Source organism: Podarcis liolepis (genome assembly GCF_965112155.1).
Source record: "Podarcis liolepis genome assembly, chromosome: 4".
Classification (NCBI taxonomy): domain Eukaryota; kingdom Metazoa; phylum Chordata; class Lepidosauria; order Squamata; family Lacertidae; genus Podarcis; species Podarcis liolepis.
Window position 1 is genome coordinate 104,902,343 of NC_139558.1, and position 27,915 is coordinate 104,930,257.

Sequence of the window (27,915 nt, forward strand, 5' to 3'; positions counted from 1 at the left end):
AGAAGAGTCTTCCCACAGCTTCTCCTTCCAGATTGTCCCATCTGAACACTCTCTCCAGACCCTCAACATGGACTTCCTATCTCAGCTACGACTGTTAATAGAGGATGAGCTGCCTCACTTCATGAAATTAAAACCTCGCTCCTTCAAAGTATAAGAGTTCAAAGACTGTGATAAAAATGAAAGAAGAGCAAAGGCAGAAAAATATTGTGGTTCTCAAATGATGGATAACATAGGTTATTACAGGAGAAAGAAAATAAAATGATAATTATTAGTATTATTTATTATTCATACCCTGCCCCTCTGGCTGGGCTTCCCCAGCCACTCTGGGCGGCTTAAAAAAAAAAAATTTAAAATACTAACACATCAAACATTAAAAGCTTCCCTAAGCAGTGCTGCCTTCAGATGTCTTCTAAAAGTCTGGTAGTTGTTGTTCTCTTTGACATCTGGTGGGAGGGTGTTCCACATGGAGGGCGCCACTACCGAGAAGGCCCTCTGGCTGGTTCCCTGTAACTTAGCTTCTCGCAGTGAGGAAACCTCCAGAAGGCCCTCGGTGCTGGACCTCAGTGTCTGGGTAGAACTTCAAAGGTAGCCCATTGTAGAGCGCATTACTGTAGTCCAAGCGGGAGATGAGCAGAGCATGCACCAATCTGGTGAGGCAGTCCACAGGCAGATAGGGTCTCAGCCTGCATACCAGATGGAGCTGGTAAACAGCTGCCCTGGACACAGATTTTTCAGGGGCACAGTTACCCCATTAAGGACCAGGGAATCCTCCACACCTGCCCGCCTCCTGTCCCCCCAAAACAGTACTTCTGTCTTGTCAGGATTCAACCTCAATCTGTTAGCCACCATCCATCCTCCAACCGCCTCCAGACACTCACACAGGACCTTCACCACCTTCGCTGGTTCTGATTTGAAAGAGAGGTAGAGCTGGGTATCTTCCGCATACTGATGAACACACAGCCCAAACCCCCTGATGATCTCTCCCAGCGACTGCATGTAAATGTTGAAAAGCATGGGGGAGAGGACGGAACCCTGAGGCACCCCACAAGTGAAGGCCCAGGGGTCTGAACACTCATTCCCCACCACCACTTTCTGAACACAGCACAGGGGGAAGGAGCGGAACCACTGTATGACAGTGCCCCTAGCTTCCAGCTCCTCAAGACGGTCCAGAAGGATGTTATGGTCGATGGTATCAAACGCCACTGAGAGATTCAGCAGAACTAGGAAACAGCTCTCACCTTTGTCCCTAGCCCGTCAGAGATCATCAACCAGTGTGACCAAGGCAGCTTCAAGTCCCATGTTGAGGCCTGACTCCCGTCTGGAAGGGATCCAAATGGTCCACTTTCTCCAGGCGTGCCTGGAGTTGTTCAGCAACCACTCACTCAATCACCTTGCCCAAGAATGGAGGATTTGAGACTGGGCGATAATTGGCCATCGTGGCCACATCTAAAGATGGGTCCGGGAAGGCTCTCTCACAGAGGGAAGCTTTCACCATCCCACAAAGCCCATCGCCCAGCCCTTCTCAGTCAGCTTTTATAAGCCAGGATGGACAAGGAGCAAGGAGACATGTGGTTGGTTTCGCTCGTCCAAGCAGCCTGTCCACATCCTCGGGTATCTGAAGAAGTGTGCATGCACACGAAAGCTTATACCAAGAACTAACTTAGTTGGTCTTTAAGATGCTACAGGAAGGAATTTTTTTATTTTCACATCCTCGGGGGTAACAGATTGGAATTGATTCAACACAACTTGACTAGACAGGACTCTAGCACTCTCCCGCCCTGCTCCCACGGTGGAGTCTACGTCTTCTCGAATCGGAGCGACTTAGTGTCAGATCACCAACATCCATAGAGGTGAACACCAGGTCTAAGGCATGTCCACGGCTATGAGTTGGGCCAAACTTATTCAGGGACAGCCCCATGGAGGCCATGCTTTCCACGAAGTCCCAAGCAGCCCCTTGTAAGGTCGTGTCGGCGTGGATGTTAAAATCCCCTAGGAAAACCAAACTAGGTGTCTCCAGGAGAACATCCGCCACGACCTGGAGCAGCTCAGGCAGGGAATCCTTGGTGCGGTGCGGAGGTCGGTACACCAAATGGAATCCTGTACTGCCCCTATTGCCCAACTTCCAGAACATGCATTCGGAGAACTGGGTCTTCCCAATAGGACGCCTGCTCCACAGGGCAGGACACAAACCAATGCCTTCAAGTTTTATTTTTTAAAAAAGACTGATTACAGATGCGGAAGAAATTTTTGACAGCAAGAGCTGTTAGTGGATTGGACTCCCTTGGGAGTGCTGGAATTTCCATTCTTTGAAGTTTTCAAATGAAGTTGGATGGTCATCTGTCATGGATGCTTTACTTGCTATGCCAGCACCACAAGGGGTGAAATAGACTGCACCAGGGATCACTTCAAGCTCAAAAATTCTACAATTCCGTGATTCTCCCCTGTATGAATTCTTTGATGGTAAGTGAGACTGGACTTTTGATTGAAGCTCTTTCCACATTCCACAAACTGATAGGGTTTCTACCCTGTATGAATTCTTTGATGTTTAGTGAGATCGGAGCTCATACTGAAATTCTTTCCACATTCCACACACTGATAGGGTTTCTCCCCAGTATGAATTCTTTGATGGAAAGTGAGACTGTAGCTGTGACTGAAGCTCTTTCCACATTCCACACACTGATAGGGTTTCTCCCCTGTATGAATTCTTTGATGTTTAGTGAGATTGGAGCTCATACTGAAGCTCTTTCCACATTCAATGCACTGATAGGGTTTCTCCCCTGTATGAATTCTTTGATGGGAAGTGAGATTGCAGTTCTGACTAAAGCTCTTTCCACATTCCACACACTGATAGGGATTCTCCCCTGTATGAATTCTTTGATGTTTAGTGAGTTCGAAGCTGCTTCTCAAGCTCTTTCCACATTTAATGCACTGATAGGGTTTCCCCCCTGTATGAATTCTTCGATGCTTAGTGAGAGAGGACCTGCTATTGAAGCTCTTTCCACATTCCACACACTGATAGGGTTTCTCCCCTGAATGAATTATTTGATGGGAAGTGAGATTGGAGCTATCAGTGAAGCTCTTTCCACATTCCACACACTGATAGGGTTTCTCCCCTGTATGAATTCTTTGATGTTTAGTGAGATCAGAGCTTCTACTGAAGCTCTTTCCACATTCCATGCACCGATAGGGTTTCTCCCCTGTATGAATTATTTGATGGGAAGTGAGATGGTAGCTCATACTGAAGCTCTTTCCACATTCCATACACTGATAGGGTTTCTCCCCTGTATGAATTCTTTGATGGGAAGTGAGCTCAGAGTTCGTACTGAAGCTCTTTCCACATTCCACACACTGATAGGGTTCCTCCCCTGTATGAATTCTTTGGTGTTTAGTGAGATTGGAGCTCTTACTGAAGCTCTTTCCACATTCCACACACTGATAGGGCTTCTCCCCTGTATGAATTCTCTGATGGGAAGTGAGATTGGAGCTCTTACTGAAGCCCTTTCCACATTCCACACACTGATAGGGTTTCTCCCCTGTATGAATTCTTTGATGGGAAGTGAGACCGTTTCTGTGACTGAAGCTCTTTCCACATTCCACACACTGATAGGGTTTCTCCCCTGTATGAATTCTTTGATGTTTAGTGAGATTGGAGCTCATACTGAAGCTCTTTCCACATTCGACGCACTGATAGGGTCTCTCCCCTGTATGAATTCTTTGATGGGAAGTGAGACTGTGGCTGTGACTGAACCTCTTTCGACATTCCACACACTGATAGGGTTTCTCCCCTGTATGAATTCTCTGATGCCTAGTGAGATGGGAGATCGTACTGAAGCTCTTTCCACATTCCACACACTGATAGGGTTTCTCCCCTGTATGAATTCTTTGATGGGAAGTGAGACTGTGGCTGTGACTGAAGCTCTTTCCACATTCAATGCACTGATAGGGTTTCTCCCCTGTATGAATTCTTTGATGGGAAGTGAGATTGGAGCTGCTACTGAAGCTCTTTCCACATTCCACGCACTGATAGGGTTTCTCCCCTGTATGAATTCTTTGATGGGAAGTGAGATCGGAGCTCTGACTGAAGCTCTTTCCACATTCCATGCACCGATAGGGTTTCTTTCCAATGAGATTTCGTTGATGGGAACTGGAATGGGAACTCTGACTGCAGCTCTTTCTACATTCCAAATTTTTACGTGCCTTCTCCACTCTGCAGATTGTGTTGTGGTCATCTTTCTTCTTGATTTCCAATTCATCACAATCTGCAATGGAGAAAAAAAGGGATTAGAGCCTCAGGAACAAATGGAGCCCCCAGTTAGGTAATAATGCTCATTAAATTTGTTGTAGAGAAGGCAGTCTTCATTACCTTTGTTATTTGCAATAAACCAATGTATTTATTATTGGATTCTAATCGTTGGTTGAATGTTGCTTTGTTTGAAGTAAGTTACTCATTTTAAAAATTTTGTACTTTTTGTAAAATTTTTGTACTTTTTTCATTGGATTAGATTGTTGTTATTATTACTGTTTCATGTTTATACAGTAGCACCTCGGGTTACGTAACCCTCGGGTTATATAAACATCAGCTTATGAAAGCGACTAATCCATGCGCCCTGATCCTTGTGTTGCGAAAACCTCGGGATCCGGCCGGATCCCATTCTCAACCAGAGGTACCACTGTATTGGCTGGGGCAAACCAACCAGATGGTCAGGGTATAAATAAAAATTATTATTATTACTATTATTCTCATTGCTAGTACTACCTGAGATTCAATCAACCTGGCTCTTCTCTGGGGCAGATGTTGTTTGGCCCAGTCATGGCATCCCCTCCATCTCTAATGTAATTTGTCTCTTTGGTCAACCCAAGACTGACAGCAGCAAAAACAAAAACAGAAATCCTGACAGAAGCTACTTATCTATTCTAACAACTCTGAAGCTGACATTTAAGATGCCTGGGCAGTTCAGATCAGCCAACTTTGGTAGAAGGAGGCAGAACTGGAGGAAGATTGTTCACAGAAAAAAACTGTAATTTACTATTTCTTGTGGGGGTGTTAGGTTCCCAGGTGTTGTAAGGGGCGCTGTGAAAATATATGAGGTTTGTCACATAGAGGTATTTTTTGAATTTCCTAGCAGATAGGACGATCCCACAAAGAGGCTTACCAAGAGAGGCCACGATCCCCCAATTCTCCTCCATGACGTCCTTATGCAGAGCTCTCTGGTTAGGATCCAGCAACGCCCACTCCTCGTCCGTGAAACGAAGAGCGACATCTTCAAAGCACACTGGACCCTAAAAGAAAAAGGGAAATGTCCTCCTCTGAGACAGCAGAAATATGATCTGCTACACAATGCTCTGTTATTTCCTTCCTGTTAATTGCTGCGTTATTTCAATAGGATTGCTTTGCTGCACATTTTAATTATGGGTACCTATTTCAACGCTTTAATTGAATTCTTTTATTCTGCATTTTAAGTGTGGGTATTCGTCTTTTTGCAAATAGGTGGTACTACTCTAGCTTATGTTTACGTTTTTCTGCCTACGCAAGCATTCCAGTTTCCCCGATGGAAGGATCCACTTTCTCCTCTCCTCGTGAGTTGTTCTGGAGAGGTTCCCTCCCAATGCCCTAGAGCCAAATTCAAGGGGTTCATGGGGGCATGGAGAGGGGGGCAGGCCCCATTTTGCAGCAGATAGGGCTGGCTAGGTGAATCCTGGAAATTATTTGTTATCGTCTGTCCGCTGCTTAGAAGCCTATTTTAGCATTCATTGATGAATATAGAAATACAAGAAGCCTAGTTTGGATGGCCATCTGTCTTGGAGGATCTAGCTGAGACTCCTGCAATGCAGGGGGTTGGACTTGATGACCCTTGGGGTCCCTTTCAACTCTAGGATTCCATGAAAACTGCAACTACAGATGAATCCTACTGTCAACATTCAGAAGGCTAGTGTCACAGAGTTATCTGGGCAGGAAATCCCACAGTTCACAGCTGGAGTTAACTCTTTATCAGCAAGAACACGATGTTCACAGACTTGGCTGAGTTTCGGGCCTCATGAGAACAGTAGCTCATTCCCTGAGCGTCTTCCTCCACAAAAGCAGTTGCTGAGAGTGAAGGCCCCTGGCTCCCCACAGCTTTCCAAGTCCCCTCCTCTCTGGGGTTTCTGGCAAGCGATTGAACAGTGTGCCAGTGTGCAGCCTGCCTTTGCTCCTCCATTGTCAGACAACTCCTGGCTCTGAGAGACAAGCAGGGAGGGTGGCTTCTGGCAGAAGGAGAGGGAGCCCCCGGTGGCTCCTCCTTCTCCTGACTCATCTCTGCCTCTCAACCTCCCTCCTCCCACTCACCTCCTTCCTCTTCTGCCTCTGATTCTGCACTGCATTCTGCCTCAGGGTCTCCCAGCTCACTAAGCCCTGTTTCCCCTTCAGCTTCTGACACCTCCTCTTCCCAAGCTTCTCCCTTTCACTGCTCACCCTTCCTCCACCTCCACTCCTTGGGCTCAGAGTCATCTTCTTTTCCTGGTTCCCTGGCTGCTTCCTCCCACCATTCCTCTGTGCCCAAGCAGTCCATGACATTGCTCCATCCCTCGGCCTCTGACCCCACTAGGCAGCTTCTCCTGACCTGATCTGGTACCACAGCCACTGCTTCCCTTCTGCCCCCATGAAAAGATGGATCAGGAGGTCTTGCCGGCATCATTCTTTCACCTGCAAGAGAAAAAAAGGTAATCAGGATGCTAGGAGTGCCTGCTTCTCTCACAGGGGAAACAGGACATCTCTAACTACAGATGGGCTTTGAGAAAGCCTTACCTGCTGAGTGCAGTTGGAGGTTTGTGCCCATTTCATGTAAGGTGTGAAGAAATACATCTCCCCTCCTCTGAACCCTTGTTCCCAAAAACACCAAGATGAAAAGAACCAACAGAAGAAGACCAAATGGAGAAAAGCCACCTTCCTCCTTACCCAGGGGCCTCTCTCTGGTGTCCAACGGAGGCCTCTCTGCCTCACAGGAATCCAGGTCCATTTCTGCAAAATGATCCCTTTTCTGAAAGAACAACAAGAATTCAAAACAGTAAACAGTAAAAAAAGCCAATGCAATTCTGGGCTGCATCAATAGGAGTATAGCATCTAGATCAAGGGAAGTAATAGTGCCACTGTATTCTGCTCTGGTCAGACCTCACCTGGAGTACTGTGTCCAGTTCTGGGCACCACAGTTCAAGAAGGACACTGACAAACTGGAACGTGCCCAGAGGAGGGCAACCAAAATGGTCAAAGGCCTGGAAACGATGCCTTATGAGGAACGGCTAAGGAAGGGAGCTGGGCATGTTTAGCCTGGAGAAGAGGAGGTTAAGGGATGATATGATAGCCATGTTCAAATATATATAAGGATGTCATATAGAGGAGGGAGAAAGGTTGTTTTCTGCTGCTCCAGAGAAGCGGACACGGAGCAATGGATCTAAACTACAGGAAAGAAGATTCTACCTAAACATTAGGAAGAACTTCCTGACAGTAAGAGCTGTTCGACAGTGGAATTTGCTGCCAAGGAGTGTGGGAGTCTCCTTCTTTGGAGGTCTTTAAGCAGAGGCTTGACAACCATATGTCAGGAGTGCTCTGATGGTGTTTCCTGCTTGGCAGGGGGTTGGACTCGATGGCCCTTGTGGTCTATTCCAACTCTATGATTCTATGATTCTCCTCCTTGGTGGAGACGGTTTGCTCTGTTGCTTCCAAGAAGAGCTCCAGCTCTCTAATTCTTTGGAGCGTAGCTACACGTTCCTCCAGTTGCTGGACTTTGTCTTCTAAGAGCGCAATCAACATGCAATTGCTGCAGGTAAAGCTGCCTGCAACCTTTGGCAAGATGGCAAACATTGCGCAGGAACCGCAGGCGACTGCAGCTGTTCCCTCACCCTCCATCTTGAGAACGGGTCCTTGGGGGTGGCTACAGCGGTCCTCCATCATAAAAAGCGTGAAGACAGGACAAATAACTCCCCCCCCCGCTGCCCTGCATGCTCTGACAAGCTTCTCCCACAGCTAATCACCTGCCTCAACAGAAACCCTGCCCCCTCTGACCTTTGCACAGGGAGAGCAGCTAATCAGCCACAAGAAACACACAGAAAAGAAAACCCTTTTTGCTCCTTCTTCAGCTGCTGCCCTGCCCTCACCTGAAAGGTGAGAAATATTACAAAGAGAACGCAAAGACAGATACTTTAAGGGTGTTAGATCTCATTCCCCGAAAACAGATGGGCCATCAGCATACCTTTTCTGGATGTTCTCCATCCTGTTTGGAGCCCCTTGGGAGTATCCAGAGGAAAGTCTCTCTCACCTGCTTTCTCTCCTCTGCCTGACTCAGGAGGAAACCTTCGGCCAGGGCCACCGCCTGGGAACTGGTCTCTGCTCCGCATTCCCTCACCCAGCTCTCCATCTCTGGTGGAAGGACAGCCAGGAACTGCTCCAAGATCACCAGGTCCAGCATCTCAGCTTTCGTGTGCCTTTCTGGCTTCAGCCACTGATGGTCAAGGTGGTAGAGTCGGCTGCAAACCTCTCGGGGTCCTTTTGCCTCCTGGCAGCAGAACTGCCTCAACTGCTGGCTCTGCACCTCTGAGCGGAGGGTGTCCTCCTCACCCAGGATCTTCTGCCCAGAGTTTTCCCAGAATCCCCCACTGCTCCCAGTTTGGATGGCATGGCCTCTTCCTGCTTCAGGGCCAGCTGAGTCTTGCTCATCCATCTGTGCTCTCAGGAAGCCTCTGAGAGATCGGAAGGAACCCTTTGGTCTTCTGCCAAGTTCTGTCTGTCTGAATGAGAAGCTCTAGCAAATCCTACAAAGCAAATACATTGTTCTGTTACAAAAGTTCTCTAATATCAGGAGAAGAAAAGGTTTCCCTGAGCAAGCATGGATGAGTCTTGCTGGGAACCAGGGTAGGACTGCACCACAGCCCAGACTCTGAGCTATCTTTCTAAAAAGGAGGAGGAGGAGGAGGAGGAGATGTAGGCCTCTAGAAGGGAGATTGTGGAAATGTGGAGGCAAGCGAAGAGATTAATGCGAGGGGACTCAGCCTGGTTGCTCCTTCCTTCCAGTCAATGCATGAAGTCAGAACTGATTGACAAGGGAGTCATTGGTTCCTAGTGAAAAATGACTAGGTACGTTGCATCCGAATCTCCTTTCTTGTAGCTTGAAGCCATTGGTTGGAATCCTGCGCCCAGGTGACATGGCTCTCCTAAAGGCAGGCCTCACTCTACACTGCCTTTGTTGATCTAAAAGCAGCCTTTGATACAGTCTCCAGAACCAGACTCTGGGACAGACTACAGGGTTCCTACATAGAATTAAGAGCTTCTGCTCTTAATTCAGGCACTGCGCGCAAACACGGCTCTTAGAGTCAGGACCCTATTAAAACCTCTAAAGGAGTCAGGCCAGGGTGCCTATTGACCCCTCTACTATTCAATTTCTATCTAAATAATTTAGTATCTGCACTCCATGAATTCTTGCATCTAGAAATGCAAGAAGGGCCTTTACACTCGCCAGAAGCTCGGCTCTTCCCTCGCTGGTCCTGGATGGAGCCTTTAGAAAAGCCCCGTATGCTCAGAGACTTTTCACCTGCCCATTGGGAGAGATAGGAAGCCAAAACACTTGTTCTTTAGACGTCCCTTTTACGAAGAGGCACGTAGTAAGACCATTGGTCCCCTGCTGGTGAGGCTCGCTGACCTCCCGCAAAAGCAAAAATTAGACCTTTTCCTGTTAGGCAAAGATCAGAAGATGACCTGGATGGTCGCCAGATTCTGTGTACAGATCTGTAGGCGCAGACCATCTCCCAACTCAAAATAGTCCGTCATGAAAATCCCCAAACTCGGTTTCATGGGTGACTCTGAGTCAACTCCCTGGGATAGTTTGTTGGTGTCCTTTGTTTTTAAATTTGTTGTTGTACATAAATTGCCTGTTTTACTTCTGTGACTGTACTCCCAAGTGTGTTTCATAAGCTGGTCTCTGACCGTAATAAATTATCTAATCTGACATGGCTCTCCCATCTCCTCTCTGTCTCCTCCTCTCCAACTCAACATACCCAGCTCCTCATAAAGCTTGGCTTGATCTGCTTGGCTGGCCTCCTCTGCCAATAAGGAGAAAGAAAGAAGAGAAACAAAATAAGAGGTTTTGGAGCAACCATTCATACGTGTTTCCTCTGTTGTGCAATGACACTGACCCGTGTCACACACAGCTACGATAAGCTTCTTTACAGAAGCTAGATTTCCCAGGGGGCTCTGAATATTTTTTCTTCTGGAAGGGGGGCGGTTACCTCCCCCCCCCCACAAAATATCTAAAGGAAGGAGACAGTTCCTGCCACCTCGCCCCTCCCTGGCAGGACCCCCTGCTCCCTAGGGCTCCACCCCCACATGAGCCACCCTCCCCTGCATCCCTGGGACCCCCCCTTCTCCCCACTGCACCCTCGGGGGGGGGGAGGAAGAGACTCACCAAATCCCCGTGGAAGAGAACAATGCAGCATTTGCAATAGCAGAAAGCAACCCCCCCCCACTTGCAGGAAGGGGAGGGAGGGGCTTTTCCCCTGGAGGACCTGGCCCCCCTTTACTTCCTGTCCCCTCTAGGAATGCAGCTCGGTTCCCTTTAACCCTTGCAAAGCCGAGTCCACCCTGCTCAGTCCTCTCTGCCTTTTCTCTCCTGCATTGCAGAATCCCAGAGATGCTCCTTTTGAGGGGACGCTCTTGGTTGGTCTGTGATCCGCTCCCTCCCTTGGCCAGAAACTGGAGGAAGAGGTTGCAGGGAAAAGGGGGTTGCAGGAAGCAAGGAACCTCATCCTAGAATGGGAGGGAGCCCTAAGGGTCATCTATTCCAGCCCCCCTGCAAGGCAGGCATCTCAGCCACAGCATCCAACCTCTGCTTAAAAACCTCCAAGGAAGGAGAGTCCGCCATCTCCCAAGGGATTCTGCTGCTCTTCCCGTCAGAAGGTTCTTCCTGCTCTTTAGGCAGCAGAAACTGCTTTCTGGTCCTCTTGGTCCCTTCTTCTGGGTGCTCCCTCCCCTCTAGGGCAGGAGAAAACAAGCTGGCTCCCTCTTCCATGGGTCAGCCCTCCAGATATTGAGAGGTGGCTCTCAGGTCTCCATCCAGGCAGATTTTGTCTCCACCTGGGTTTGTTATTTCTGGAATGGCTACCTGCCTGGCACTCAGGTATCAGGATGCCAGAAATCACCACTCAGGTAGAGGGGCTGCTGAGTAGCTGAGCTCACATGTCTATATGAATTTCTGAAGTTTTCCCAGTGAGCCAGTACATAGATACATTGATCAGTGAATTCTTACATTTGGTATCATGCAGCAAAGGCCCTTTGAATAGATAGGAAGAAACTGTGATGAAGTGTTTTGTGGGGACCAGTCAAAAAAGTCACAAAAGTGATGATGCTGATTTTGGTAGTGGGCTGCATGTGCATGATATCTACCGCAGTGGCAACCCCCCCCCCCAACCTATACATAAATTCCTGCAACATTTTGCCTTCCAATGTCCGGCTATACCTCTTGGCTCGTCCTCCAAACTTTGCTGGGGGGCTGTGTTCCCCCTCCCAAAGCAGGGACACACTCTGAGCACCCGAAAGCTGTACCACCTCATTGCTGCTGCCGGGGGGTGAGAGGGTTTATATAGTGGCGGGTGATGCCCTTTTGGAATATTTGGCCAATTAAATGAGGCGGGGAATCCCTCAAGGGGCGGAGCAGCAGCTGATTTGCTACCTGTGCTATGACACCCTCCTCTCAGCTGAGCAGGTGCCCTGGGGGGACCTCAGAGGGGAGGTCTGGTGGCAGGAATCTGAGCATCCTGGACCCTGCCCCATGGTTCTCCTTGCCCTCCACCAAACACCCATTGAGTGTAACAAAAGAGATTGCTGGAGGCAGGGGTGGGACCTGTTGGCCCTGAATATCTGGATTGGCTAAGCAGATGAAATGGGTAGAAGCATCTCAGCCAGTGGGAAAAGCAGCCATATTGACTATGGCAGGCATAGGCAAACTTGCCCCTCCAGATGTTTAGCGACTACAGTTCCCATCATTCCTGACCACTGGTCCTCTTAGCTAGGGATGATGGGAGTTGTAGTCCCAAAACATCTGGAGGGCCGAGTTTGGGGATGCCTGCACTATGGGTTGTGGACTCTCCATCTTTGGCGGTCTTCACATACCTGTCAACTGTCCTGCTTTGAGTGGGACGTCCTGCAATTCCAGAAGCCACCCTGGCTTCTGATTGGCTCCCAGGATGTCCTGTTTTGGCTCCCGTGAAACTGTGGCCCCAAAAGACGCCCATTTTGGGGGGGTCCTTGCTCTTTTGTGATTTACGTGACTCATTCAGGAGTGTGGCCCCAGAAGTCGCAGGTCCCAATTTCCCTCTGCAACATGTTGGAGGGCAGGCAGAGTTTGGGAGGACCACTCTCTTCATATTCTATGGCTGTGGGTGACAGGAGAAAGAGTGGACGATGTCAGAATCTTCGGAGGGCCAGCAGAGGAGCCTCCCTTGGATGAATCACCACAGCCCCATAGTGGCTGTAAAAGCAGGTGAGCAGTGAATCTCCCCTCAAGTTTTAAAAGGAGTGCTGCATTACTCGGCTGTCTCACAGGATGCTTTTTATTATGTTTTTATCATTGTTGTTCTGTATTCTGCTTTTAATGTTGTACTCCGCCCTGGGATATTCTGATAAAGGGGGTATATAAATTGAATAAATACTACTACTACTATTATTATTATTATTATTATTATTATTATTATTATTATTATTATTTCCCCGCATTCTGGAGTGCCAAGTCTTTTTGAGAGAACTGCTGTGGAGCTGAGATGAAGGAGGAGAGACCATATCCTCTTCACCCAGCAGAGGTGTGGAACTCCAGGAAGACACAACACGAAAGACAGTGCGCTATTTTATTATTATTTTTTATAACTCCTGCTTATGTTATATGATGTATTGTAATTTTCATAAAATGTATAGACTGCTTGATTGTAAAAACAAACACAAACACTTTCAAAATGTTTTTTAAAAATATTTTTATTAGTAATTTCAACATAACATTTTATCAAAAAACGTATCATCCTTAAATTTCCCCCCTTATTTTTCCCCTCTCCAAAAAAGCCTGACCCACCCTCCCCTCCCCCTCAGCCTTCCCTCAGCTCCCCTCTCTGGTTTATCAACTTATGTTATTTTCTGCATGTTACAATACTGTACAGATTTTTAATTTTCTATCTAAATGTTATCGATAAAAAGTTTGTAAATGTTTATTCAAAACCTGCCAAGGAGTCCAGTTTATTTTGTTGCTTCTTTATGTACTTTGCAAAGGGTTCCCATTCATCTTTAAAATCACAGTTATCATTGTCACGTAGTTTGTGTGTCAATTTTGGCAATTCTGTGATTTCCATCAATTTCTCTGGCCATAGTTCTTTAGTCGGGATTTCCTCATTCTTCCATCCTTGTGCTGTTAAGGCTCTTGCCGTCGTTGTCGCATACATAAAGATATTTTTCAGTTTACTTGGCAGGTCTTTTCCTACAATCCCTAACAAAAATGCCTTAGGTTTTTAAACAAATTTTAATTGGAACATTTTCTTCAACTCACTATATATCATTTCCTGAAACTTTTTGATTTCATTACGATCCCACCACATATAGTAAAAAGTCCCGTCTCTTTCGTTACACTTCCAACACATATTTGAGCTGGTTTGGTTCATTCTTCCTAACTGCACTGGTGTCATATACCATCTATACATCATCTTCATATAATTTTATTTCAGCAAGGAACAATCTGTGAATTTTAAATCGGTTTTCCATAACCTTTCCCAATCTTCCACAATAATATTATGACCTATATCTTGTGCCCATTTAATCCTAACTGATTTCACCTCTTCGTCTTTTGTCTCCCATTCTAACAGAATACCGTATGTGCCTTTCAGCAGTTGGAATCTAAGTCACTCCTGTATTCGTCAGATTCTCTGAAATTCTGATGTTAGCCTGTATCTCCTTTTCGTGTATGTAAAGGAAATGCCCTCTGGGAATTCCCATTTATATCTAATGTCAGCTCTCCTGAGTGCTATTGTTAAATATCTATATTTGGTTCTTCTAAGTCTCAATTTCAGTGGAATCTCTCTAAAGATATCTACTTTCTGTCCAGAAACCACATGATTCTTTTTAAAAACTGTTCTGAAGGATTGCGTCCTTCACTCTTTTTGTTACTAGTGTTAATCAAACATCTCCTGGCTGCCTCCGTTCTCAATTTTGACGCGATCTAGTTCTGAAACAGCTCTCTGAAAGCCCATCCAACCAATCTTTGCTTTCTCCCAGCCATTCTGAAATTGTCTGTGTGACATATGTCTCCAAATTTGGCTCTGAATCAGATTCTGGAAGGCCTCTGTCAGGTAGACGTTAACTTATTACTTCAGCTAAATGTCACAGGATTAAACAAGATACTACAATGGTACCTTGGGTTACAAACGCTTTAGGTTACATACGCTTCAGGCTACAGACTCCGCTAACCCAGAAATAGTACCTCGGGTTAAGAACTTTGCTTGAGGGTGAGAACAGAAATTGTGCTCCGACGGCCCCATTCGCTAAAGTGGTGCTTCAGGTTAAGAACAGTTTCCGGTTAAGAACAGACCTCCTGAACAAATTAAGTACTTAACCCGAGGTACTACTGTACAGGCACAGCTTCTCTTAAACTCCCTCCTCTTATAATCAGTTGTCACACTTCAGGTATCCAGAATAAATGCTAAAATGCTGAACTCTGTTCCTGCTGCTTCTCTCTCATTCCCTTCCTTAGTTATGACAGGACAGCCCAGCTTCCTTCATGGCTTCATACTTTGTTCTGTGAGTGAGGGGCCACTTTTCCTCGGTTCCCCTCTCTCTTAGCAGTCCCACTCCCGAGGTATTTTCCTTTGTATGCCAGACCCAGGGGATCATCTGAGTCCTTTTTACTGACTCAGAAATCTCCTTTTCCTAGAAAACCTCTCCCCTCCCGAATGGAAGGAGACCCCAGAAGAAGAGTCTTCCCACAGCTTCTCCCTCCAGATTAAGTCCCGTCTGAACACTCTCTCCAGACCCTCAACATGGACTTCCTATCTCAGCTACGACTGTTAATAGAGGATGAGCTGCCTCACTTCATGAAATTAAAACCTCACTCCTTCAAAGTATTAGAGTTCAAAGACTGTGATAAAAATGAAAGACGAGCAAAGGGAGAAGAATATCGTGGTTCTCAAATGATGGATAACATAGGTTACTACAGGAGTAAGAAAATAAAGTGATAATTATTAGTATTATTTATTATTTATACCCCGCCCATCTGGCTGGGCTTCCCCAGCCACTCTGGGCGGCTTCAAATAAAATATTAAAATACTAATACATCAAAAATTAAAAGCTTCCCTAAACAGGGTTGCCTTCAGAGGTCTTCTAAAAGTCTGGTAGTTGTTGTTCTCTTTGACATCTGGTGGGAGGGCATTCCACAGGGAGGGCGCCACTGCTGAGAAGGCCGTCTGGCTGGTTCCCTGGAGTTGTTCAGCAATCGCTCGCTCAGTCACCTTGCCAAGAATGGAGGATTTGAGACTGGGCGATAGTTGGCCATCATGGCCACATCTAAAGAAGGGTCTGGGAAGGCTCCCTCACGGAGGGAAGCATTCACCACCCCACGAAGCCCATCGCCCAGCCCTTCTCGGCTCACTTTTATAAGCCAGGATCAAGGAGACAAGTGGTTGGTTTCATTCGTCCAAGCAGCCTGTCCACATCCTCGGGCGAAACAGATTGTAATTGATCCCACACAACTTGACTAGATAGGACTCTAGCACTCTCCCGCCCTGCTCCCATGGTGGAGTCTACTTCTTCTCGAATCTGAGCGACTTTGTGTGCAAAAAACTTTGCAAAATCATTGCAGGAGATCATGTGGCCCGTACTGGGCCCCGATGTCGCAGGTGGTTCCGCTAAATTGTGAACCACCTGAAAGAGTCTCCTGCTGTTTCTCCCCCGCAGATGTAATAGAGGCAGTGAAGAAAGACTTTTTGGCCGTCACTATCACCACTTGGTAAGCACTTCTTTAGTTTCGCTTTTACTTAGTGTCAGATCACCAACATCCATAGAGGTGAACACCAGGTCTAAGGCATGTCCATGGCTATGAGTTGGGCCAAACATATTCAGGGAAAGCCCCATGGAGGCCATGCTTTCCACAAAGTCCCAAGCGGCCCCTTGTAAGGTCATGTCGGCATGGATATTAAAATCCCCTAGGACAACCAAACTAGGTGTCTCCAGGAGAACATCCGCCACGACCTGGAGCAGCTCAGGCAGGGAATCCTTGGTGCAGTGGGGAGGTCGGTACACCAAAAGGAATCCTGTACTGCCCCTATTGCCCAACTTCCAGAACATGCAATCGGAGAACTAGGTCTTCCCAATAGGACACCTGCTCCACAGGGTAGGACACAAACCAATGCCTTCAAGTTGTTGTTTTTTTAAAAAAAGACTGGCTAAACATGCGGAAGAAATTTTTGACAGCAACAGCTGTTAGTGGATTGGACTCCCTTGGGAGTGCTGGAATTTCCATTCTTTGAGGTTTCCAAATGAAGTTGGATGGTCATCTTTCATGGATGCTTTACTTGCAATGCCTGCATCACAAGGGGTGAAATAGATTGCACCAGGGATCACTTCAAGCTCAAAAATTCTACAATTCCGTGATTCTCCCCTGTATGAATTCTTTGAAGGTAAGTGAGATTGGACTTTTGATTGAAGCTCTTTCCACATTCTGCACACTGATAGGGTTTCTTCCTGTATGAATTCTTTGATGGGAAGTGAGATTGGAGCTCATACTGAAGCTCTTTCCACATTCCACACACTGATAGGGTTTCTCCCCTGTATGAATTCTTTGATGTTTAGTGAGATCGGCATTTCTACTGAAGCGCTTTCCACATTCCACACACTGATAGGGTTTCTCCCCTGTATGAATTCTTTGATGTTTAGTGAGATCGGAGCTCATACTGAAGCTCTTTCCACATTCCACACACTGATAGGGTTTCTCCCCTGTATGAATTCTTTGATGTTTTGTGAGACTGGAGCTGCTACTGAAGCTCTTTCCACATTCCACACAGTGATAGGATTTATCCCCTGTATGAATTCTTTGATGTTTAGTGAGATCGGAGCTCATACTGAAGCTCTTTCCACATTCCACACACTGATAGGGTTTCTCCCCTGTATAAATTCTTTGATGTTTAGTGAGATCGGCATTTCTACTGAAGCGCTTTCCACATTCCATGCACCGATAGGGTTTCTCCTCTGTATGAATGATTTGGTGGTAAGTGAGATTGAAGCTCATACTGAAGCTCTTTCCACATACCATGCACCGATAGGGTTTCTCCCCCGTATGAATTCTTTGATGTTTAGTGAGACTGGAGCTCATACTGAAGCTCTTTCCACATTCCACACACTGATAGGGTTTCTCCCCTGTGTGAATTCTTTGATGTTTAGTGAGATCGGTGCTTATACTGAAGCTCTTTCCACATTCCACACACTGATAGGGTTTCTCCCCTGTATGAATTCTTTGATGCCTAGTAAGATCGGAGTTAATCCTGAAGCTCTTTCCACATTCCATGCACTGATAGGGTTTCTCCCCTGTATGAATTCTTTGATGTTTTGTGAGACTGGAGCTGCTACTGAAGCTCTTTCCACATTCCACACAGTGATAGGATTTATCCCCTGTATGAATTCTTTGATGGGAAATGAAAGAGAAGCTCTGACTGAAGCTCTTTCCACATTCAATGCACTGATAGGGTTTCTTTCCAATGAGATTTTGTTGATGGGAACTGGAATGGGAGCTCTGACCGCAGCTCTTTCCCCATTCCAAATTTTTACGTGCCTTCTCCACTCTGCAGATTGTGTTGTGGTCATCTTTGTTCTTGCTTTCCAATTCATCACAATCTGCAATGGAGAGAAAAAGGGATTAGAGCCTCAGGAACAAATGGAGCCCCCAGTTAGGGAATAATGCTCATTAAATTTGTTGTAGAGAAGGCAGTGTTCATTACCTTTGTTATTCTGTAATAAACCAATGTATTTATTATTGGATTCTAATCATTGGTTGAATGTTGCTTTGTTTGAAGTAAGTTACTCATTTTAAAATTTTTGTACTTTTTGTAAAATTTTTGTACTTTTTTCATTGGATTAGATTGTTGTTATTATTACTGTTTCATGTTTATACAGTAGCACCTCGGGTTACATAACCCTTGGATTATATAAACATCAGATTATGAAAGCGACAGATCCATGCACAGTGATCCTTGTCTTGCGAAAACCTCGGGATCTGGCCGGATCTCTGGAACGGATCTCATTCACAACCAGAAATACGACTGTATATGTGTTGGAAGCTTCCCAGATTGGCTGGGGCAACCCAACCAGATGGTAAGGGTATACATAAAAATTATTATTACTACTATTATTATTATCACTGCTAGTACTACCTGAGATTCAATCAGCCTGGCTCTTCTCTGGGGCAGATGTTTTTTGGCCCAGTCATGGCATCCCCTCCATCTCCAGTGTCAGTCTCTTTGGTCAACCCAAGACGGACAGCAGCAAAAACAAAAACAGAAAACCTGACAGAAGCTACTTATCTTTCCGAACAACTCTGAAGCTGACATTTAAGATGCCTGGGCAGTTCAGATCAGCCCAACTGTGGTAGAAGGAGGCAGAACTGGAGGAAGATTGTTCACAGAAAAAACTGTAATCTACTATTTCTTGTGGGGGTGTTAGGTTCCCAGGTGTTGTAGGGGGCGCTGAGAAAATATATGAGGTTTGTCACATAGAGGTATTTTTTGAATTTCCTGGCAGATAGGACGATCCCACACGGAGGCTTACCAAGAGAGGCCACGATCCCCCAATTCTCCTCCATGACGTCCTTAAGCAGAGCTCTCTGGTCAGGATCCAGCAACGCCCACTCCTCGTCCGTGAAATGAACAGCGACATCTTCAAAGCACACTGGACCCTAAAAGAAAAAGGGAAATGTCCTCCTCTGAGACGGCAGAAAGCCCACTGGACATGAATTGACCAAATTTGGATCACAAGAGGGATGGCACCCAAGATTCAAAAGGTGGAAATCTGTCCAAAAACTTGCTCCGACCATAACCCTGTGAAAATGGTAATGAAATTAACACCAATTGGTTCCTTCAGATGGAGAATGAATGACACCTTTTTTAGAGATCCAGAAATTATTAAAAAGGCCCAAAAAACTATAAAAGATTATTTTGAAATAAATTTGAAAACTACGGTGGAAAAGAGAGGAATCTGGGACGCAAGTAAAGCTGTAATGAGAGGTTTTTTGATTCAGCAAAATGCTATAAAGAGAAGACTTCAAGAGGATAGAAAAGGAAAGATTCTAGAGAAAATAAAAGAAGGAGAGAAGAGATTAAGGTCTAAACCTAAGTCACAGGAGGTTTTGCGAGAAATTAAATCATATCAAGCACAATATTTGAAAATGGTTAACCAGAACATGGAATGGAAGATCAAACAGATGAGACAAAAAACCTTTGAATCGGCTAATAAGTGTGGAAAGCTGCTAGCTTGGCAGCTGAAGAAAAGATGAGGAGGAGTTTGGATTTGATATCCCGCCTTTCACTCCCTTTAAGGAGTCTCAAAGCGGCTAACATTCTCCTTTCCCTTCCTCCCCCACAACAAACACTCTGTGAGGTGAGTGAGGCTGAGAGACTTCAGAGAAGTGTGACTGGCCCAAGGTCACCCAGCAGCTGCATGTGGAGGAGCGGAGACGCGAACCCAGTTCACCAGATTACGAGACTACCGCTCTTAACCACTACACCACACTGGCTCTCAATATTTGAAAATGGTTAACCAGGACATGGAATGGAAGATCAAACAGATGAGACAAAAAACCTTTGAATCGGCTAATAAGTGTGGAAAGCTGCTAGCTTGGCAGCTGAAGAAAAGACAAAAATTAAATACTGTGACTAATCTTGAAGTAAATGGAAGGAACATACAAAACCCAAAGGAAATTAAAGATTGATTCCAGAGATACTTTAAACAATTGTACGCACAAGGGCCACAGAGGGCCACAACAAATGGACTACAAAAAATATCTCAAGAGAACAAACTAATTTTGAATGAAAAAATTTCTGAACAGGAGGTTGAAGGTGCCATAAAGAATTTGCAACTAGGCAAGTCTCCAGGCCCGGATGGACTATCCTCCAAATATTACAAAGTTTTGAAAGACTTTTTAATTCAACCGTTAATGGAGGTTTGTAATGAAATTATGGAGGGGAAAAGAGCGCCGGAATCGTGGAAAGATGCCTATATCACACTAATACCAAAAAATGAGTCTGAAAAGACACAACTTAAGAACTACCGCCCTATATCCCTACTTAATGTGGATTACAAAATTTTTGCCGATATTTTGGCTAAAAGACTGAAAAAAGTTTTAGTTGGAATGATATTTAAAGACCAAGCTGGCTTTCTTCCAGGCAGATATATGTCAAATAATACAAGGAATTTGATTGACATTTTGGAAAAATTGCAAGTTAATATAAATACAAAAGCTGTTTTGATATTTATTGATGCGGAGAAAGCCTTTGATAATATTTCTTGGAGTTTTATGAGGAAAAACCTGCAAGGGATGGGGGTGGGAGAAAGGTTTGGAAACGGTATAGGTGCGATTTATTAAGAACAAAAGGCAAAATTAGTAGTGAATAATGCAGTTACAGAAGAAGTTAAGATAGAGAAAGGGACACAACAAGGCTGCCCAATTTCCCCCCTGCTTTTTATTTCAGTCCTGGAGGTCTTGCTGAACATGATTAGAAGGGACCAACAGATTCAGGGTATACAGGTCGGAGTTAAACAATATAAACTTAAAGCATATGCAGATGACCTAGTATTGACATTACAGGAGCCAATTCCCAGTACTAACAGAGCTTTGGAAATAATACAAGAATTTGGTCAGGTGGCAGGTTTTAAATTGAATAAATCGAAAACAATGGTCTTGGAGAAGAACTTGACATCGATTGAGAAGGAAAGGTTTCAGGGAGAAACAGGTTTATCATTGGTGAAAAAAGTGAAATACCTAGGGGTGAATATGACTTCAAAAAATGTTAATTTATTTAAATATAACTATGAGAAGTGTTGGTCGGAAGTGAAAAAAGATCTTGAAATTTGGAGAAATCTGAAGCTTTCCTTATTGGGTAGAATTGCGGTTATCAAAATGAATGTATTGCCAAGAATGTTATTTTTGTTTCAGACGTTACAAATCATTGACAAGATGGACTGTTTCAAGAAGTGGCAAAAAGAAATCTCTAGATTTGTCTGGCAGGGCAAAAAGCCCAGAATAAAATACAAAATCCTTACTGATACTAAGAATAGAGGGGGGTTTGCCCTGCCGGACTTTAAGTTATATTATGAAGCAGCAGCTTTTTGCTGGCTGAAGGAATGGCTACTTCTTGAGAACACCGACATTTTGGATTTAGAGGGTTTTGATAATGCCTTTGGGTGGCATGCATATCTGTGGTATGATAAGGTTAAAGCTCATAAAGATTTTAAAAATCATATTGTCAGGAAAGCACTATTTAATGTCTGGACGAGGTACAAAAATTTGTTGGAAAGTAAGACTCCTAGGTGGTTGTCGCCAATGGAGGCTAAAGCTGTGAAAAAGCTTAATATGGAATCTAAATGGCCAAGATATTCGGAAATTTTGGAACAAGAAGGGGACAGGTTGAAATTGCAGAGTTATGAGAAACTTAAGAATAAGGTGCAGGATTGGTTACATTACTTTCAAATAAGAGAGGCCTACAATTTGGACAGGAAAAATGGTTTCCAGGTGGAAAAATCAAAGTTGGAAACAGAATTGTTAGAACCCAAAGCTAAGATATTGTCGAGAATGTATGATTTGCTGTTGAAATGGAACACGGAGGACGAAACGGTTAAATCGGCTATGATAAAATGGGCACAAGACATTGGTCATAATATTATGTTTGCTGACTGGGAACGGTTGTGGACCACTGGTATCAAATTTACGGCATGTAATGCCTTAAGAGAAAATATTATGAAAATGATTTATAGGTGGTACATGACACCAGTCAAGCTTGCAAAAATCTATCATTTGCCCGATAATAAACGTTGGAAATGTAAAGAAATTGAAGGAACATTCTTTCACCTTTGGTGGACGTGCCCAAGGATTAAGGCGTTCTGGGAATGATCTATAATGAACTGAAAAAGGTATTTAAGTATACTTTTCTGAAGAAACCAGAGGCCTTCCTCCTGGGCATAGTCGGCCAATTGGTGCCAAAGAAGGATAGAACTTTTTTCATGTATGCTACAGCAGCAGCAAGAATACCGTATTTTTCGCACCATTGGACGCACCGGACAATAGGACTCACTTTGTTTTAGAGGGGAGAGAACAAGGGGAAAAAAATCTCCCCCTCTCTGCCCAGCGCCCCTTCAGTGAAGCGGCAGGAGGCGCTGCACAGAGAGGGGGAGAACTTTCCCCCTCTTGTTTTCCCGCTCTAAAACAAGGTGCTGTTTAAGGTGCGTTCAGGCGGCTACCTTGGAAGCCTGGAGAGCGAGAGGGGTCGGTGTGCACTGACCCCTCTCGCTCTCCAGGCTTCAGGTTCCTTTCGACCTGCTCTTTGGGGCTGGCGGGGGGAAGCCCACCACCAGCCCCAAAGAGCAGGTCAGGGAGCAGCGGAAAGGCGCAGCGCAGAGGCTCCTGCCATAGCCACGCATCACCTCTCCAGCCAGGAGAGGGTCGCGGGGGTTGCTTTAGCCCCGCGAGCGCTCTCCCGGCTGGAGAGGTGACGCGCGGCTATGGCAGGAGCCTCTAAAGCTGTGCGTCACCTCCCCAGCCAGGAGAGGGTCGCGGGGTGCTTCTTTATCCCCGCGCGCGCTCTCCCGGCTGGAGAGGTGACATGGGGCTGTAGAGGCTCCTGCCATAGCCGCGCTTCAGCTCCCCAGCCGGGAGAGAGCGCGCGGGGCTAAAGAAGCCTCCCGCGACCCTCTCCCAGCTGGAGAGGTGACACGCAGCTATGGCAGGAGCCTCTATAGCCGCTCGTCACCTCCCCAGCCGGGAGAGCGCGCGCGGGGCTAAAGCAGCCTCCCGCGACCCTCTCCCAGCTGGAGAGGTGACACGCAGCTATGGCAGGAGCCTCTATAGTCGCTCGTCACCTCCCCAGCCGGGAGAGCGCGCGCGGGGCTAAAGCAGCCTCCCGCGACCCTCTCCCAGCTGGAGAGGTGACACGCAGCTATGGCAGGAGCCTCTATAGTAGCGCGTCACCTCCCCAGCCAGGAGAGGGTCGCGGGGTGCTTCTTTAGCCCTGCATGCGCTCTCCCGGCTGGAGAGGTGACATGGGGCTGTAGAGGCTCCTGCCATAGCTGCGCTTCACCTCCCCAGCCGGGAGAGCGCGCGCGGGGCTAAAGCAGCCCCCCGCGACCCTCTCCCAGCTGGAGAAGTGGTGTGCGGCTAAAGAGGCTCCTGCCATAGCCGCGCGCTACCTCTCCAGCCGGGAGAGGGTCGCGGGGCTACGGCGTCTTCGCTCCATAGGACGCACACACATTTCCCCTTCATTTTTGAAGGGGAAAAAGTGCGTCCTATAGAGCGAAAAATACGGTACTTATAGCAAAGGATTGGAAGACGCAAGACCTACCCAACTTGGAAGAGTGGCAGGTGCAAGTGATAGACTATATGGAACTGGCAGAGATGACCGGCAGAATCCGAGATCAAGGAGAGGAGCAGATGGAAGAGGACTGGAAGAAGTTTAAAGTTTATCTACAAAAATATTGTAAAATTTATGAATGTTGAAGGCTCTGAAAATGAAATGAAGGGGTTCTAGCGATTAAGATAAATAAGATTATAAAGGGAGGGATAAAGGTTTAAAATGAATAATGAACGATCTTGCTGAACTAATTTTTAAAGTAGAATACAAGAAGGGAAGGCGGGTGGAAGCAAAGAGAATAAGGTTTTGAAAGTTATTAATATAAAAGAGTGTTCTTCTTTTATGCTAAATTCTTTCCTTTGTATTTATTTATTTTTTTGTTTCTTTGTTTGGATTTTCAATGTTTGTTGTTTGTTTTTCCTGATTTTTGTTGATTTTTGTTGATGTTAACTTTTTGGAAAATTCTAATAAAATATTATTACAAAAAAAAAATGAGACGGCAGAAATGTGATCTGCTACACAATGCTCTGTTATTTCCTTCCTGTTAATTGCTGTATTATTTCAATAGGATTGCTTTGCTGCACATTTTTATTATGGGTACCTATTTTAACGCTTTAATTGAATTCTTTTATTCTGCATTTATTCATCTTTTTGCAAATAGGTGGTACTCCAGCTTATGTTTACGTTTCTCTGCCTACGCAAGCATTCCAGTTTCCCCGATGGAAGGATCCACTTTCTCCTCTCCTCGTGAGTTGTTCTGGGGAGGTTTCCTCCCAATGCCCTAGAGCCAAATTCAAGGGGTTCATGGGGGCATGGAGAGGGGGAGGAGTGGAGGGCAGGCCCCATTTTGCAGCGGATGGGGCTGGCTAGGTGAATCCTGGACATTATTTGTTATCGTCTGTCCGCTGCTTAGAAGCCTATTTTAGCTGTGTAAAGAAGAGTAATCTGGGATGCAAGCAAAGCGGTCATGAGAGGATTTTTGATGCAACAGAATGCAATTAAGAAGAGAATGCAAAATGAGAAAAAAGACAAAATCCTGGAAAAGATAAAGGAAGGAGAGGAGAAATTAAGGGTGAAACCAAAGTCGCAGGAGATTTTGAAAGAGATAAAGTTGTATCAAGTACAATATATGAAAATGATGAATCAGGAAATAGAATGGAAGATTAAACAGATGAGACAAAAGACATTTGAATCGGCAAATAAGTGCGAAAAACTGTTGGCTTGGCAAATGAAAAAAAGATCTTCCCACCAGGGAAGAATGGCAGAAGAAGCTGATGGACTACATGGAACTGGCGGAAATGACTTGGCAGAATCCAAGACCAGGGAGAAGAGTCGGTGGAAGAAGATTGGAAAAAAGTATATTTACAAAAATATAGCAAACTTAATGAATGTTAGAAGGATGCTGGAATGAAGGTATTTGGTTTTAGCAGAATTGTAATAAAGAATTAAGTAAAAACTGATTGATAATGGGCCAAAATGAAAAAATTTAAGGTTAGACTGTTAAGATAAAATATAGAACAAAAATTGAGAAAGATGGAAAGAATTTGCTGAAATAGGTAATTGAACTAGAATACAAAAAAGGGAGGTGTGAGGAGGCCGATGAAACAAGTAAATGAAAGGTAAATATATGGAACATTGGATGTGTGTTTTAGTGTTTTTGTTTCTTTTTGCTGTTTTGCTGTATTGTTTTTCTATGTTTTTCTTTTTATGTATTGAAAGGTATATTCTGTTAATTTTTTATTGTTTTCCTTTTTTCTATTTTCTATTTTAAAAAAGAAGAAGCCTATTTTAGCATTCATTGATGAATACAGAAATAAAACAAGCCTAGTCTGGATGACCATCTGTCTTGGATTATCTAGCTGAGACTCGTGCAAAGCAGGGGGTGGGACTTGATGACCCTTGGGGTCCCTTTCAACTCTAGGATTCCACGAAAACTGCAACTACAGATGAATCCTACTGGAAACATTCAGAAGGCTGGAGTCATAGAGTTATCTGGGCAGGAAATCCCACAGTTCACAGCTGGAGTTAACTCTCTATCAGCAAGAGCACGATGTTCACATACTTGGCTGAGTATTGGGCTCAGTCCATGACATTGCTCCATCCCTCGGCCTCTGACCCCACAAGGCAGCTTCCCCTGACCTGATCTGGTTCCACAGCCACTGCTTCCCTTCTGCCCCCATGAAAAGGCGGATCAGGAGGTCTTGCCGGCATCCTTCTGCCACCTGCAAGAGAAAAAAGGTAAGCAAGATGCCAGGAGTGCCTGCTTCTCTCACAGAGGAAACAGGACATCTCTAACTACAGATGGACTTTGAGAAAGCCTTACCTGCTGAGTGCAGTTGAAGGTTTGTGCCCATTTCATGTTAGGTGTGCAGAAATACATCTCCCCTCCTCTGAACCCTTGTTCCCAACCCCCACCCCTCAAAAAAAAAAAGATGAAAAGAACCCTCAGATGAGTTGGAAAACCAACAGAACAAGACCGAATGGAGAAAAGCCACCTTCCTCCTTACCCAGTGTCCTCTCTCTGGTGTCCAACGGAGGCCTCTCTGCCTCACAGGAATCCAGGTCCATTTCTGCAAAATGATCCCTTTTCTGAAAGAACAACAAGAATTCAAAACAGTAAATTAATGGTGAGAAATATTAGAAAGAGAACGCAAAGACAGATACTTTAAGGGTGTTAGATCTCATTCCCCGAAAACGGATGGGCCATCAGCAGAGCTTTTCTGGATGTTCTCCATCCTGTTTGGAGCCCCTTGGGAGTATCCAGAGGAAAGTCTCTCTCACCTGCTTTCTCTCCTCTGCCTGACTCAGGAGGAAACCTTCGGCCAGGGCCACCGCCTGGGAACTGGTCTCCGCTCCACAGTCCCTCACCCAGCTCTCCATCTCCGGTGGAAGGACAGCCAGGAACTGCTCCAAGATCACCAGGTCCAGCATCTCAGCTTTCGTGTGCCTTTCTGGCTTCAGCCACTGATGGTCAAGGTGGTAGAGTCGGCTGCAAACCTCTCGGGGTCCTTTGGCCTCTTGGAAGCAGAACTGCCTCACCTGCTGGCTCTGTATCTTTGAGCAGAGGGTGTCCTCCTCACCCAGGATCTTCTGCACAAAATTTTCCCAGAACCCCCCGCTGCTCCCAGTTTGGATGTCATGGCCTCTTCCTGCTCCAGGGCCAGCTGTGTCTCGCTCATCCATCTGTGCTCTCAGGAAGCCTCTGAGAGATCGGAAGGAACCCTTTGGTCTTCTGCCAAGTTCTGTCTGTCTGTCTGAGAAGCTCTAGCAAATCCTACAAAGCAAATACATTGTTCTGTTACAGAATTTGTAGGTCAGTAGAAAAAAAAGATCCCCTGAGCAAGCATGGATGAGTCTTGCTGGGAACCAGGGTAGGACTGCACCACAGCCCAGACTCTTAGCTATCTTTCTAAAAAGGAGGAGGAGGAGATGTAGGCCTCTAGAAGGGAGATTGTGGAAATGTGGAGGCAAGCGAAGAGATTAATGCGAGGCGAATCAGCCTGGTTGCTCCTTCCTTCCAGTCCATGCATGAAGTCAGAACTGATTGACAAGGGAGTCATTGGTTCCCAGTGAAAAATGACTACGTGTGTTGAATCTGAATCTCCTTGCTTGAAGCCATTGGTTGGAATCCTGCGCCCAGGTGACATGGCTCTCCTAAAGGCCGGCCTCACTGTACACTGCCTTTGTTGATCTAAAAGCAGCCTTTGATACAGTCTCCAGAACCAGACTCTGGGACAGACTACAGGGTTCCTACATAGAATTAAGAGCTTCTGCTCTTAATTCAGGCACTGCGCGCAAACACGGCTCTTAGAGTCAGGTGTAGCCACCTAGGACACCTAACGGACCCTATTAAAACCTCTAAAGGAGTCAGGCCAGGGTGCCTATTGGCCCCTCTACTATTCAATTTCTATCTAAATAATTTAGCATCTGCACTCCATGACTCAGAACTCCACCCTCCGAAGCTTTTGGTCCTGCTATATGCCGACGATGTAGTAATTTTATCTAGAACCCCCACTGGACTCAAAAGAGCACTAAGAAAGCTCGCAGCATACTGTGAATTTGAATGTCTTAAAATCAACTATCAAAAGACCAAGATACTCGCTTTTGGGGCAAAACCAAAGCTTAAAAGCTGGGAACTCCAAGGCCATAAATTAGAACTAGTCACAAACTACAAGTATCTAGGAATGGTGGTACAGGCCTCAGGAGCCAACAAACTACACATAAACTCCATCGGGAGTTCAGCAGAAAAACCCGCAAATTGTATCCTTAAATTTTTCAGAGCACAAGGGGGCTTCTTCGTTCCCGCAGTTCGAAAAC

The 27,915-nt window shown here is 45.6% G+C and overlaps 2 protein-coding genes across 3 annotated transcripts in view; both read right to left on the reverse strand.

Moving 5' to 3' along the window:
- Positions 1-2,179: 2,179 nt before the first annotated feature.
- Positions 2,180-27,915, reverse strand: part of LOC310705091 (uncharacterized protein) — a 52,704-nt gene continuing 26,968 nt past the window's right edge. The window contains exons 2-6 of one of the 2 annotated variants that reach the window (XM_083499508.1): positions 26,380-26,872; positions 26,106-26,187; positions 6,600-6,682; positions 5,154-5,280; positions 2,180-4,259 (exon numbers count right to left, since the gene is read on the reverse strand). In XM_083499508.1, the coding sequence (XP_083355634.1) occupies positions 2,521-4,259; positions 5,154-5,280; positions 6,600-6,682; positions 26,106-26,187; positions 26,380-26,781 (2,433 nt within the window). In that variant the 5' untranslated portion in view covers positions 26,782-26,872 and the 3' untranslated portion in view covers positions 2,180-2,520. Of the gene's footprint in view, positions 4,260-5,153; positions 5,281-6,599; positions 6,683-25,737; positions 25,821-26,105; positions 26,188-26,379; positions 26,873-27,915 lie in introns of both variants that reach the window. The other variant, XM_083499509.1, reaches the window with a different exon arrangement.
- Positions 15,221-25,756, reverse strand: LOC310705212 (uncharacterized protein). The gene is made up of 3 exons (XM_083499775.1): positions 25,661-25,756; positions 18,809-18,935; positions 15,221-17,878 (listed from the first exon to the last, which is right to left on the reverse strand). The coding sequence occupies exons 1-3, from the start codon at positions 25,697-25,699 to the stop codon at positions 16,629-16,631; spliced, it is 1,416 nt and encodes a 471-aa protein (XP_083355901.1). The 5' UTR covers positions 25,700-25,756; the 3' UTR covers positions 15,221-16,628.